Source organism: Mytilus galloprovincialis, chromosome 1 (assembly GCF_965363235.1).
Source record: "Mytilus galloprovincialis chromosome 1, xbMytGall1.hap1.1, whole genome shotgun sequence".
In the NCBI taxonomy this organism is placed as follows: domain Eukaryota; kingdom Metazoa; phylum Mollusca; class Bivalvia; order Mytilida; family Mytilidae; genus Mytilus; species Mytilus galloprovincialis.
Genome location: NC_134838.1, coordinates 88,675,443 through 88,691,824, shown reverse-complemented (window position 1 = coordinate 88,691,824; position 16,382 = coordinate 88,675,443). Strand labels below are relative to the sequence as shown.

Here is a 16,382-nt window from a genome sequence, read left to right as displayed (position 1 = left end):
CAGAATTTTATAGTTATTAAAAAGGTTAACATCCAATTTAAATGAAATTAGAAGATAAAATAACACCAATTCTTTTGAATTTGGACATAAAACAAGCATTAAATTACTTATCCATAAAACATGCCAAGAAAGTAAAACATGTAGGTCACACAGACCAACTTTAGTCATAATATGTTATGTTCTTCTATGGATCCCTAAACCTAGTTTTTTGGTTATAGGTCATTTAGAACTGATTTTTATTATGCCCCACCTATAATAGTAGAAGGGCATTATGTTTTCTGATCTGACTGTGTCTGTCCATTCGTCCGTCTGTCTGTCCAGCCTCAGGTTAAAGATTTTGGTCAAAGTAGTTTTTGATGAAGTTGAAGTCCAATCAACTTGAAACTTTGTACACATGTTCCCTATGATATGATCTTTCTAATTGTAATGCCAAATTAGAGTTTTTACCCCAATTTCACGTCCACTGAACGCAGAAAATGATAGTGTAAGTTGGGCATCCGTGTACTGGGGACACATTCTTGTTTGCATATAATTCTAAAATTTGACCAAAACAAGTGATTTATGATATTTGCATGACTTGACTTTATTATTTTGGAATATGTCCGAATTTCCAAGATTCATTTGTACACCTTACTCTAATAGTTCCCATTCATATTGCTTGTGTAAATCATTTATTTAACCCTGAAAACAAGATACAAATGAAGAATCAAATAGGCCAAGAAATTAAACCATACAACGTTTTTATCCTAAATTTCAATCCCACCAAAATCTCTATCACTTAAACATATGGATCAATGTCTTCAATCTATACAAACACACTAGTTTCCCAAACAAGGGGAATTTGGTAATGACAAACCACAGACAGGTCCCAATAAAGTCATTTATTTAATGTTATCCCATAGTTATCTCTGTTTATACTATACAAAAGACTAACGAAAACATGACAACACTGCCATGTATGGAACTTTTATTTGGACTAAGAATTAATGCATGAAAGTTTGACAAAGTCAAACACCTCTCTATATAATCCAAAACTATCATTAAAATTAAGGTGAAATTAATGTCAACAAACGTTGATTTCGTGTAGACATTTAAATATCTATGTCTATAATAGGTGAGATTAAGGTTTTCTTCAGTATGGCAATTAAGGCCTTCTAAAATACACATAAAATATTTATGGAACGATTCATTCTATAAAAGCTTTCTCTCCCAATAATGACAATTATATCACCTTAAATGGTTTAAGTATGTGTTATTGATGTAAAGAATATTTACCTTAACTTCCAAATGAACATTTAAAGTTAAAAAGGAATGTTTTGGTTGTATTTTTTTTATTTGTAATAATTAACTCATTAAAGAAAACATAAAATATTTGAAGTTGTATATTATATTTTAAAATTTAAAAGATATTCAAAGTTGCTAAACAAAATCATGATACATGTATATTAAACCGTAGCAAGTACAACAATTATACTATATTAATTTTCTGGCATTTCTAAAATATCTTTTTAAAAGTTTATTATGTTGAATAAATATGACATTCTTTTTTCACTTAATGGTATGTTGACAATGCAAGACCTACAGCCAAATAATTTATTTTTACAGATCAACCTCGTAAGTTTGTTAATGCTAACCTCCATACAAAACTAGTTCTGGTCATTTTTTTTTTATATCATTTTTTGTGTGAAAAATTGAAACGATTTACTGTACTAAATTTATCTTTGATTCTACAGTTGCTATGGTTTTATACACTTGGCAAAGATTCACTCAGGAAAATTTGGACAAACATATTGCCAATCCATTGTAAATTGTCCAATAAAAGAAGCCCTCAATAGCGCCCGCCCCCCCCCCCCCCCCCCCCCCCAAAAAGGAAGTTCTTGAGTGATGAATCTGAAAAGCATCACACGGTATAGCTGACTAATATAAACTCTGAAACATAATTTTAGAAATCCTTGTAGTGTAGTACCTGAGAAAAATGTAAAGAAAAATATTCATGGGACGGACGGACTGACGAATGGATGAATGGACTGACGGATCGACTGACAGAGGTAAAACAGTATACCCCAACTTTTTAAAAGCAGGGGTATAATGATTAACATAAAATTGAAAATGACAAGAACACATTTCTTACATTTTTTGTCAGCATAACCTGATCAAAATTTCATAAGAGATTAAAATTTTATTTAAAGGACTAAAATATGGAAAGATAAACAAAAAATCTTCAGGTTGTTTTTTTTTTTTTATTGATTATGAAGAAGTATGTCCAAATTTCTTTAATTGGTGTATATAAAAAAGATCTCAGACTTTCACCATGTTCAATACAAAAAATAAACTATTATCAGTAAATTTAGGAAATAAATGTATGAAATAAGATATTTTCAGAACTTTGCTCTGGTTATTGTCTTTTAATCAGGAAAAAGCTTATATGCAAGATTCCTAAACTTCCATGAAGGTTTGACAAAAGTTGTTGATGTCTAAAAATCTTCAATAACCACAAACTGAAAACTAGAAAGTTAAATCACTAAGTCTCCCTTTCACAATGTTCACAGGTGAGAGAAAAATGGTCTAATTATACAAACTTACAAGTTTAATTACTGATGCTGGGAAATAATTAAGTATGACGAAATGAGGTAAAAGGTAATATCACACCTGATTTAACATGTACATTATTGATATCCTTTATGGTACAATAATTAGATATCTAAAGGTGTTGTGTGTATTCTGTTTTCTAATCTCATCAAAAACCTTGTGCAACAGGTTCAATTAAGACCTTAAATAAGGTAATCAAAGTGCTTGTAAGCACTGAGGGGTATATGTATACTGGAGCATAATGATGTCAAAAAAACTTGCATGAAGTTTTCCTTGTACATTAAGTATTGTAGAATTTCAAACTATCAGCAAACAGGAAGTGGCTAAATGGCATATGTTAAAATTGCTTACTCACTAAAACTCAATATTTTCAATCTGTAGACCAAATATCAACTCATTCCCTTCAATAGGAGCAGAGAAAACTTTGACAAAAATTCTCCTAGTACAATGAGTATTGACAAACAGGAAGTGGATACATGGCCATTGTCAAATTCATACTTATATTACATCTCAACATTGCAAAGCTGAAAACCACATATCAAATCTTTCCTTTTCATAGAAACCAACTGTCTAATTGATAGAAGGACTGAAGGAGAGACGAACAGAGTTGAGCATTTACTAGACCTGCTTTCACCTTCAGCTGCACAGCCACAGGTTTAAATCTGACATACCTCCTTTTCTTCATTTGTCCTTGCTGCCTCTAGAGCACAATGGTAACATTCACCAGGACCATCTGTCTCTCCTGATATACTCTACAAATATTAACAAAACAATACATATTTCATTGAAAGTAGATTTAAAGGCCAAGGGTATCTAGGGTATAAAAACTAAAACCCTTGATAAAGTAAGGCATACATTTCACTATGCTGGATGTATCAAATTCACAGCAAAGTCTGGTCAGAAAAGGGATGTTAAATCTGATGACTCATGTACACAGAGTGTCATGATCTCTGCACATCAACGACTCTTGCAACAATTTTTTGAGAGGTCTGTATGTGACCTGTTTCAATGCCCAAATTATGTCCCTATCCAACATATTATTGGTTACTAATGGCAGTCAAAATTTTCAGCCCCTATCTCTGCCATCCAATCTGGCCAATCCTACTTACTGTATGTATTGTTAATAGTTTTTCCGTCTTGAATATAAACGGTACAAGAAATGCTTTCTACTACAAGCAAGCAACAACTATTCAATCAATAATGATAAGTTTCAACAACTATAAGGCCAAACAATCATTAAAGTAGTTTTTTTTTCTTGAAAAACTTATATTTTTACGCATTTTGTTTTGTGTTCAATTGCCACAGTTAAAAACTAGATGTCAAAACAACATGAATGGCCCCGTCTCAAAAAGTTGAAAAATCTGCAATTTAGTTAACACATGTGGACACACACATGATGGTAGTCCCACATATAAAAAATCAGCTTAAAATTTGAAGGTGTTAAGAAAAAAAATCTGTATAACTGTGATTTTCAACAATTTTCAAAGTCCTAAACCCTTAATTTTGGCTAAAATTAGCTGAGCAAAACGAAACTTAAACTTAATCTGTAACTAATAGTGGGTAACTCACATACCGTAAATCAGCCCAATATCTGAAAGCGTTTAGAAAAAAATGCCGTATAACTGTGATTTTCAACAATTTATCAAAGTCAAAAACCAGAAATTTCGGCAAAAATTAGCAGAGGGGAACAAAACTTAAACTTGATCTGTAACTCATTGTAGGTAACTCACATACCAAAATTCAGCCCAATATCTGAAAGCGTTTAGAAAAAAAGTCTGTATAACTGTGATTTTCAACAATTTATCAAAGTCCAAAGCCCGTAATTTCTGCAAAATGTAGCAGAGCCAAATTAAACTTGAACTTGATCTGTAACTCATCATGGTTAACTCACATACATAAAATCAGTCCAATATCTGAAGGCGTTTAGAAAAAAACTCTGTATAATGGTTTGATGCGGAATGACGGCATGACGGAATGACAGAATGACGGAATGACAGAACGATGGACAAGGATAAAACTATATGGCACCAACAACTTCGTTGCGGAGCCATAAATAGTGGGACAAACTGACATTTTCAAGCAAGTTATATCACCTAAGGCAACAACTTCCACAAAAAAAAGTATTAACCAGCTAATTCTATGCCTTATTATGTTATGTGATGACTACTGGGGATTGCTTTATTTTTGTGGATACCATTTCTCCATTCAACAAGGAAATATTTGTTTCCGGTTAATTGGTTTATTTGTTTAAACAAATTCTGCAATCAAACCTATAGGAAATTTTAATTCATTGAACATTTAAATCACGGTTTACCACTACCTAAGAATCTACAAATAATTACCCCTGGAATGATAATTAAACCAGAGCTTTTAAAAAACATTTCCAAATGGAACTCTAAACACTGATATGAAGGTTGAAGTCGCTAAAATTTGCGGAAAATCCAAAAAAAACTTGCCAGATGACTGATTTCATAGCGATGTTAAGCCAGTGTAAGGGAAACAACTCTTGATTGCTGTGTACAGGTAAATCAAGATATGACCTCTCATGAAATTCAAGATTTCTCAAGAGGCCAAGGAGTAAAAGTGTAGGTGACTGAATGAAACAAATACCACAGCAACCTTTATACGTCTGCGACCTAAAAAATGAGGAAGCTTGGACCTTTTTTTTAGTTACAATGTTGGAACATTGTGTCATGAGGAAGATACTTAATCACTACATGGTGATAAGTGAGGGATTTTGTCCCAAAAACTAAGCACAGCTGGATACGACCCCAGAGGTCAAACCCTGGTCCGAGTACACAGTTATACTACTTTTGAGACAAATTATATCAAAATTAAAGAAAACTTCATCAGCTCTAACTCAAAATATGGACAATTTTATGTTAAGGGGGTCTTTAAATCTTTTGACAGCTTCCGAAGTGCTAATTTTTTACCTTTTTCAGCTGGACCTAATCACTACTTTACATTAATATTTATGATCCAAATTTTTTTACAGTGTCATTTCACCCCCCTACTTGCTATATGAGGCATAAAACATGGAGAAATAAATTTGGAAGGGGTATAAAACTAGAGGCTCTCAAGAGCCTGTATCGCTCACCTGACTTTTCTTGGGTTTTTGAAATTATATAAAAAAAGATAAAATTTGGCTACAAAGTAACAACACTTGGCCAGCACCTCAAAAGGAAAGGAACAAACATGTTTGGTTTCATTCAATTCAGTGGTTCTCTAAAAGAAGAAATTTGTATGTATTTTCCATAGGGTCCTATGATAAACTAAGTCTCCTGTTGGCGGCCATCTTGGATGACGGATCGGCTACAAAGTAACAACACTTGGTCAGCACCTCATAAGTAACATTCATGCTATGTTTACTTTCATTACATTAAGTGGTTCTCTAAAAGAAGTCATTTGTATGCATTTCCCATAGGGTCCTATGTTAAACTAAGTCCCCCGCTGGTGGCCATCTTGGATGATGGATCGGCTACAAAGTAACACACTGTCCGCACTAAGGACTATATTCGTGGACAACAAAATCAAAGGACGATAACTGTGTACTCAGATCCAGGGGCAAAAATGGACAAAACATTAAAGCTTCATACAGGTCTGAATTTGGATTGCAATTAAATAATTGACACTTTATAGGTTTCTGACACAGAATAAATGTAGTCAGAGAACTTGAAATTGGTTATATGATTTCAATTTATATTCAATCAAAGATTTCTTGCTGTTGTGCAATACACTGTGTTTTACACGATACATAGTAGATCATAGTAAATATGGTTTCAGACTATTTACAAAGACCAGCGAAATAAATTGTGACCCCCAATTTTTTTGGTTGGAAAAATGATAATTTCTTAAATCTTAAGGGAAAACAATTGACCACCCTCCCCCTAGCATCAAAATCAAACATTTAAAAAAAAACAAAAAAAAAAAAACCTGAAACCGTCATCAGACTGTTATGTACTGATAGGAATGCAACATTATAAAAAATATCATTGATCTATAACAACTTCAGAAGTAGTACCTATCAAACTGACTTAAGTAGAAAACTTAAAAAATTGCTAATTAATTCAAAGTCACTGAACCATGAACTAGGGAGCAGGGCTTCAAACAGTTGTCAAACTGATATATATCATTGATAGTGGTTATTGTTACAGACACATACCGTTGGTGGTGATGAAGGTTTAGCTATATTCTCACTGCTTTGTCTGGCTTCCAAGTAACCAGCAGCTGACTCTGTTCTCCTACTCATATCTAATTTTAGATCTAGTTTTTCTTTTAATAATGATGACATTGGCCTTGGAGTGCCCTGATTTGACTGAAAATAATAAATAACTAGCAAATGAAAGAGCCTCATGTATCTAATATGCAGTAAAACTATCTATATATATGCATTTAGTTATACATATACCGGGTACCTGTCAATTAAGGATTTTGGTGTGGGCAAATTTTACCCACTATTACTGATAATTGCTCAAAATTAGTTTTACATGGCTGAGCTTATGAATTCAGTACATTTTAATGCAAAATAATCAAAGTATTCCAATAAAGGTGGTATGGGTGTCTTGGCTTTCTTGGAAGTCAACAACTTTGATGCAAGAATGCAATGTACTAGTCGTTTTTTTTAGCCATTAATTTTCATATATATGATTTTATCTTTTAAAAAATTATATGCTTACAAAGGTACAATATTTTTTCTTTGTCTAAAAGTTTTAACTTACTGTATTAAGGGGAGGTAACTCAGAAATTGCACAATTTAAGGAATCTATAAAGAATTTTTCCATTTTATGTTTAAGGCAGGAAAAACATATGGTAACCATTTTTCTTTTAATATCATGAAAGTACTGCATGACAGCTATCTTCTCATGAATTATTTAAACATTGTATCTATAAGTTTACCATAAATTTACATAATGGTGTTTTTCTGTGTTATCTGTACAAAATGTGTCCCAATTTTCACAATCTGTAGCTTGTTAAATGTTCTTTTTTAATGCAAAATAATAAAATTATTTCATTTAAAGTGGAATGGTTGCTTTGGATGTCTTTAATTAAAATTTATCAAAAACATTGTTCTCTTCTTTGGCAACTGAACTGTTTGACAACATAAGTATTCTTTCCGCTTCAAATGTGAACGCAAAGCATTTTTGGCTATGGGTATGCTTCAGAATTAAAACGAATTGACAGAGAAGACTTTTTTGTGAAGATATCTAGTATCAATAAATTTGGCACTTGTATTCATAATGTCAGCCTCCCTTATGTAAATTTACAATTTTCAGCTGGTTCCTACCCAATCTAATTAATTGATAAATAATATGAGCTGAGTTGGATAGAAATCTAATGCATGTGTACGTAAATATGTAAATGTATAAGACTCTGATTGCTTTTGAACAGTCGTATACATATATATAAAAAAAAAAATGAAATAAAAGGTTGGTCCGTTTTGTAGCATTCAATTAACAATTCAATTTGCAAACAGTCCCAGACTTTCAGTTGAATTTTTTTTCGAAACCAAAATTGGTCAACAGATGTATTGGTGCTGATTTGCATAAGGTCAATTTCTATCAGATGCAGCTCATATTATAATTTGTGATTTGGCACCGGCAAATACCTACTTCTGCAAAATACCATACACAAATACCTACTTCTGCAAAATACCATACACAAATACCTACTTCTGCAAAATACCATACACAAAATCAACAAGATTACCTTAGCCTATATACTAAAGTATTCAATCTAAGGCTATTAAGGGATGGAAACATTCACAATTTGTATGCAATTGTCTACTCTAGCTTTATAAATAACAAACTCAGCAAAACTAAATAGCCAACATTTGACTACATGAAATATATAAAATGTGATTAAATGACAGCTGACATCTGACTTCCATTTGCATCACATACAGAACCAGTCAGCATGGTCAGAATTCAAACAAAACATAGCCTTCTAAAAATAACTTGAATCTGGCCTCAATATTACACAGAATACTTACCATAAAATAATGTTGAAAAAGTCTGTCAGGCAGTATACCCATAATCAACTATTTATATCAAAATCAATATAAAGTTTGCCTAACCACTAAGCTTTCAATTACAATTATGCAAAATGTTATAACTTTACTCTAGTACATCTGGTATATTGAAAGTTATTTATAAAGAATGAAAGATTTCAGCATTTTTACATCAAAACCGTTTTTTTCTAATTATGACAAGCAAATTATCTTGAATCAGGATATTTCCTATTGTATGCTACCTTTTAACATTGTATAAGTACATTTGTTTATGGCTCTTAATTTTCTACAGAAGACCTTTTGAACTGAAGACTTTTCTCACAAAACTTCAGTAATATGCATGTTGTAAGGAATTTCATGATGGAATTTACTTCACTCATGACAATTGCTTACCAAATAAGGCATATTCCATTAAAATGTATGTGGGAGGGTAGGAAGGGAAGTTTATTTATTGAATGTGGGTCATGGGTCTTTATCAGTATGCATCTATTACCATTATGCAAAATTATCTAAAATGGTTCTTGGTTGTAGGGATATTTTGAAAGTCCCTTCCTACTGTCCCACATACATTTTAATGGAATAAGAGAATACAGGAAAAAGTGAATAAATTTACATTATAATATTTGTGCTTCTCATTTTTCATGAAGAAGATTTTTTGATTGCCAACATAATGAGTTAAACTGAAGTGATAAATCAAGGTATTTGTGTGTGTATGACACTTGATTGTGTAAACTTACCTTTGGTTTAGGTGGTGCTGATGAAGGAGTAGGATGTCTAGGGGAGTAAATAAGAGGTTCTGTGCCATGACTCGCCTGCCAATCAGGGGAATTAGGTCTCAACTGTCTGTCTGCCATGTTGGCTTTTCTTTCTAACTCCTTTTGTAAATCTTCAACTGTGTGTATAGTTAACCTTAAAACAGTAAAATGAAAAATCAATGACTTTCTACAATCAAGGAGCATAGCTTAATAAAATTCTACTAGAAAACGTTGTGAAAAAGTGTTAAACATTATAGCACACATATTAAAATAGCCTTTCTTATAAAATACACATCTTACATTTATACACCTTGAAATAACAGCAATGCTGCACTGTTGTAAGTGACAGTTAAAAAGAGTATTTTAAGAGATATTTGATCTGTCTGTAGTAAGAGTATTTCATTATAAATACACATCTTATTCTTCATATCATTTAACTTAAATACAGAATATAATATATAGATGTTAATTGTGCTATATCAGAACTAAAGAATATATTATGTTATTTGTTCTAAATGAAATGAGTTTAAACTATAAGACAAAGATACTTCAAAATGTGTATCAGGAACAAATAATCTGTCTAGACAAATGATTTGTATGTATGACAGAAAGGGGCTTAAGTTAAATATGTATTCTACTGATGTGTATGTACATTCTTGGCTTCTCATATTAAGGTGGTACCTAACACTACAGGGAGATAACTCTATAAAATCAGCTAAACATTTTAATTACATTGTGTTGTGAAGGGAATCTTAAGCTTCTCAATGATCAAAATTTATAGTGTTTATCAAACTGCTATATAACCAGTGTAATTTTTCTGACAAAACGGTTGGTTCAAAATTTTTGAAATTTTTATATTTTTGTTAAAGGGTCAAAGTAAATACCTTGTCAAAATTTTATCAAAATTAAATGAGCCAAATTAATTTTAGTGAAAGTGTTAGGTACCACCTTAAACAACCATTTACTGACATAGCTGACATACATCAATTTGTTAATAATTGTTTGGACTAATAAACAAAAGGAAGTAAAAACAAATGGAGTTCCTTCACATAAGACAACATTATTACAACAGACATTTAACAAATAAAGGCAAACTGTTCTGTCAAATAAATGTAAAGAATATTTCCCCTGAAAAGAGCTTTGTTGTTGGGACTACTGTCATCAGATATATAACAGCATATTTCAAAAACAACACGAAAACACAATTAAATGAAAAAGAGGCTACACCATTATATGGAGGATATACCAGTATAGAGGGGATAAAACATAATAAGTAACACCATTATATAGAGGATACAATCAACAACAGTGTAATTACAGTATACAGCTGTAAATTCAGAACTTACTAAAATAGTTAGGTAAAATAGCATAGGAGTAGTGTGCTAACTGCTAATGATTTGTTCAGATTTTCATTGAAATTAGTAAATTTTTATGCAATAAAACAGTTAATCATTTAAGAGACTTTTTCATTTGAAATGACTAAATACAGCTGATTCTATCTCAAAATACTCATTGTGTTATACAATCGAAGAATTTTATCTTATTCATTAAAAAAAGTTCAAGAATTCCTAGATATGGGAGATAACTCAGATAAATAATCATTTAGTTTTCTTTGGCGAAGCACATTCATGTATAATCCTAAACTAAAAATACATGAGCATTTTGCAATGTAAAAAGCTTAAAAACAAGCATGGTGATATGCACTTTTTATCATATTTTTCAAAAAACTTCAATTCAAACTACAAAAAGTTTTAAAAAATTATATAAAATTATATTTCATCCTTATTAATTTAAGTAAAAATTGTGACAATAAAAAATCTATAATAAAAGTTTAATTTTTGCTGGAAATATTTTACTGAATGCATATTAATATCATTTGCATTTAAGTAGAACACACATACAATTCTAAATTTACTGTCACCAATTAAAAAGGATATAAAGCATAATAAGAACACTGACAAAATCAACAATATTTATACTTAACAATAAAGACATCATAACAATACCTTACAAAACAGCTATATGATACATGGGCTCTAACTGTCAGTAGACTTATGTGATCATAAACAGAAATTTTATTTAAAACAGCAATAAAGTATACTGTAATAAAATATTCTGAATGTTTATGCAACTCAAAAAATTTAACAAAAACTCGTTTATCAATCAAGCAATAATAAGTATTTAGAAAAATTCTTATTTCAAGCTGAACATAAAAGTTAAAAATGAATTTGGGATCAAAACTCTAATTTGGCTTTAAAATCAGAAATATAATACCATAGAGAACATGTGTACTAAGTTTCAAAAGTTGATTGGACTTCAACTTCATCAAAATCTACCTTGACCAAAACCTTTAACAGGAAGCAGGACAGACGGGCAAACCAAAGGTCGCACATAATGCCCATAAATGAGGCATAAAAATCACTACTGAGGTGGCCCCATGATTAAAAAAAAATGTTATCATGTATATTAAAATAGTATAGTGGTTACAGTATTTAATCTAAGGGAGGTAATTATCTACAGGGATTATATATACAGGAAACAAGAATCCTTTAAATGTGCACATATATTTGATGCATTATAATTGATAATGATTAACTATGTAATCATAAACTAGAGGCTCTAAAGAGCCTGTGTCGCTCACCTTGGTCTATGTGAATATTAAAGGAAGCAGATGGATTCATGACAAAATTGTGTTTTGGTGATGGTGATGTGTTTGTACATCTTACTTTACTGAACATTCTTGCTGCTTAAAATTATCTCTATCTATAATGAACTTGGCCCATTAGTTTCAGTGGAAAATGTTAGTAAAAATTTACAAATTTTATGAAAATTGTTAAAAATTGACTATAAAGAACAATAACTCCTAAGGGGGTCAATTGACCATTTCGGTCATGTTGTCTTATTTGTAAATCTTACTTTGCTGAACATTATTGTTGTTTACAGTTTATCTCTATCAATAATAATATTCAAGATAATGACCAAAAACAGCAAAATTTCCTTAAAACTAACAATTCAGGGTCAGCAACCCAACAACGGGTTGTCCGATTCATCTAAAAATTTCAGAGCAGATAAATGTTGACCTGATAAACAATTTTATCCCATGTCAGATTTGCTCTAAATGCTTTGGGTTTTGAGTTATAAGCCAAAAACTGCATTTTACCCCATGTTCTATTTTTAGCCATGGTGGCCATTTTGGTTAGATGGCCGGGTCACCGGACACATTTTTCAAACTACTAACCCAAAAGATGATTGTGGCCAAGTTTGGATTAATTTGGCCAAGTAGTTTCAGAGGAGAAGATTTTTGTAAAAGATTACTAAAATTTACGAAAAATGGTTAAAAATTGACTATAAAGGGCAATATCTCCTAAAGGGGTCAACTGACCATTTCAGTCATGTTGACTTATTTGTAAATCTTACTTTGGTGAACATTATTGCTGTTTATAGTTTATCTCTATCTATAATAATATTCAAGATAATAACCAAAAAGGAGCAAAATTTCCTTAAAATTACTAATTCAGGGCAAGCAACCCAACAACGGGTTGTCTGATTCATCTGAAAATTTCAGGGCAGATAGATCTTGAACTGATAAACAATTTTACCCCATGTCAGATTTGCTCTAAATGCTTTGGGTTTTGAGTTATAAGTCAAAAACTGCATTTTACCCCATGTTCTATTTTTAGCCATGGCGGCCATCTTGGATTGATGGCCAGGTCACCAGACACATTTTTCAAACTACTTACCCAAAAGATGATTGTGGCCAAGTTTGGATTAATTTGGCCCAGTAGTTTCAGAGGAGAAGATTTTTGTAAAATATTACTAAGATTTACGAAAAATGGTTAAAAATTGACTATAAAGGGCAATAACTCCTAAAGGGGTCAACTGACCATTTCAGTCATGTTGACTTATTTGTAAATCTTACTTTGCTGAACATTATTGCTGTTTACTGTTTATCTCTATCTATAATAATATTAAAGATAATAACCAAAAAAAGCAAAATTTCCTTAAAATTACTTATTCAGGGGCAGCAACCCAACAACGGGTTATCTGATTCATCTGAAAATTTCAGGGCAGATAGATCTTAACCTGTTTAACAATTTTACCCCGTCAGATTTGCTCTAAATGCTTTGGTTTTTGAGTTATAAGCCAAAAACTGCATTTTACCCCTATGTTCTATTTTTAGCCATGGCGGCCATCTTGGATGGTTGGCCGGGTCACGGGACACATTTTTTAAACTAGATACCCTAATGATGATTGTGGCCAAGTTTGGTTTAGTTTGGCCCAGTAGTTTCAGAGGAGAAGATTTTTGTAAAAGTTAACGACGACGACGGACGACGACGGACGACGGACGACACCGGACGCCGGACGCCAAGTGATGAGAAAAGCTCACTTGGCCTTTTAGGCCAGGTGAGCTAAAAAAGCTGAAAGATACAAGAATCTGTTCCTTTTATTCAGGATATAGGTAGATTTATATTTGAAGAAACCATACTGAATTAGGAAGGTTTTACAGTGTAGACACCAACTGCTGCACAAAATGATATTCAACAAATAAGGAAAGTTATAATTACCAAGATCAGTGACTTTATATACCTTACAGACTTTAAGTAAAAAACAATTTTAAAATAAGTTATCAATGATAATAATAAAATACCAAATGATCAATGAATAGGTTAAAAGTATTGTGCTATAATTGCATGATAATAGTACAAAAAATACAGGAAAAAGCAAAACATGCATACTAATACATGTTCTTAGAAGTCAATGTACAGCTGAAACACTAAATGGAATTATAAAACTTCTAATTAAAAAGGTTTGTGCAACAACCAGTATGATCATGCTATATATTATAAAGGATTCTTTAAAATGAACTAACTACTGGTATACAACATAGTAACATGAGAATACCTTGATGATGATCTACAGTTGGTTAAATACTCCAACAGTATACTGAAACACAAATCCAGTTAGGTTTAGCTAGCTGTTTATAGAACTAGCAATTGTATGGTAGGATGATACATTTCAGGAGGAGGGGCATAAATTCAACCATAGGGAAGGTTCAAACTCAAATATATGTTAGGGGAAATCATTTTCACAAATTTTTCATTACCTGTTAACTTCACACTGAATGTAATATAAGCTGTAAAATTTATGAGAATATAATATAAGGGAAAATTTTTAACACAACTTTACTGAATTACTGACAACAGCTGTATATGTAAACCAAAGATTTACTTTTAATGATTTTAAAGAAATATTATTAAGCCCAAAACTTTATCAATTATTTAAATGTGAAATATTGGTCATGCTGACCAAATTGTACTGTAAGAGGGGAAAACTATTGAAATACATCACTTTATTCCTGAAGGTTACTGAAAACCAAATACCAAGTTCACAGAAATGCTATTGATCAATGCTGTAGACTTCAAGATAATAATATAGTAGAGATATATCATTGAACCACTATCATTAATTTTCAGTAATGATCTAACACTCAACTAAAAAAAAAAAAACCCAGGACATCTGAATATATATGAAGATATATATCCCAGCAATGTTCATGATATCTAAATATCTATGCCACAGTAACATTCATTATTTGTAAATCTATATCATTTTATATAATGGCATTGAACCAAAAAAACAAACCACACTACAAAACCTATTCCAAAAACAAATATTCTAGTCTAATTAGGAGACCACATTAACAAATGTTTCTGTAAAATTATTACCTGTCACCAATAGCTCCTTTGGGTTTCCAAAAGTGCATATTGTGGTCCCATAGTAACTGGTCCATGTTAACATAAGTATAATGGTCCTCACTACTCTTTAGTTTACTCTGCATAGCACCATTGGCAGCTAAATGGATAAATTCACAATGAGAAAGATCAATGAAACATGTGGCATGGATAAGTTATATAACAGATATAGGAAGATATGGTATGAGCGCCAAGAATTTATTAATTCTGTCCATTCCTTTGATGTGTTTTAACATTTGATTTTGCCATTTGATTAGGGACTTTCCGTTTTGAATTTTCCTCAAAGTTCAGTATTTTTGTGATTTTACTTTTTTCAGAATATAGTTCATGGCTTCATGCTATGATCCCTACATGTGATACATCATTGGAAGGTTGGAATAAGAAAATACACAGGAGTGAAATATTTTTTATACATTCCCCAGATTTTTGAAAACTTGACTGGCAATGATATCAAATGATCTAAGATAAACTTGATTACAACACAACTAGTGAATGGTGCAAAGATTCTCTATGGTTAAAGATGGTATTCTTTGTATTTTTGTGTTGTTCAGCTACAATACATACCCAAGTTTTCCTTTATTCATACTGAGGAATGTTACATGTCAGATCCAATAGGTTTTATTTCAATATTGAGCACAAAGACTCATTGGAAAATATCATTTACTCAAGTAACAACTTACAAACCACTATCTAAATCAGAGTAAACCTATAATTTCGAAAAAATATGAACATTGATAATAACAAAATTTGTAAGGGTTCCGCGGAACCCAGTGTCTCGCCTACTTTTGCTGTAAATCGCAGGCTCAACAAAAATGAGGAGAAAAATCAATAAAAATATTCCTCTTGATACTATCTTATGATTGTAAGAAGCTTCTGTCCAAGTTTGGTAAAAATTTAGGATAGTTAATGAATCTAATAAATGTTTTGAAAACTTTAACTGCAGACTGTATGTAATGTTAGCTGGAAGAAAATCTAAGTCCATTTAAAAGTAAAATACAGAAAAAAATGGAGTTATCTTTTTACAAAATTTACTTCTGGATACTATCTTATGATCATAAATAAGTTTCTGTCCAAGTTTGGTACAAACCAAGGATAGTTTAAGAAAGTTATTAAAATTTTAAAAACTTTAACCACAGAGTGAATGTAATGTTTCCTCGCAGAAAAACTAAGTCCATTTAAAAGTAAAATACGGAAAAAATGGATTTATTTTTTTACAAAATTTACTTCTGGATACTATCTTATGATCATAAACAAGCTTCTGTCCAAGTTTGGTACAAA

General features: G+C 31.5%; 1 protein-coding gene across 14 annotated transcripts in view; it reads right to left on the bottom strand.

Moving 5' to 3' along the window:
• The window catches only part of LOC143043418 (uncharacterized), an 83,160-nt gene that overhangs the window by 28,922 nt on the left and 37,856 nt on the right, over positions 1–16,382 (bottom strand). For 13 of the 14 annotated variants that reach the window (XM_076215733.1, XM_076215743.1, XM_076215745.1 and 10 more), the window contains 5 exons: positions 15,078–15,204; positions 14,254–14,295; positions 9,334–9,505; positions 6,752–6,904; positions 3,261–3,341 (listed from right to left, as the gene is read on the bottom strand). In XM_076215733.1, the coding sequence (XP_076071848.1) occupies positions 3,261–3,341; positions 6,752–6,904; positions 9,334–9,505; positions 14,254–14,295; positions 15,078–15,204 (575 nt within the window). The remainder of the gene's footprint in view (positions 1–3,260; positions 3,342–6,751; positions 6,905–9,333; positions 9,506–14,253; positions 14,296–15,077; positions 15,205–16,382) is intronic. The other variant, XM_076215749.1, reaches the window with a different exon arrangement.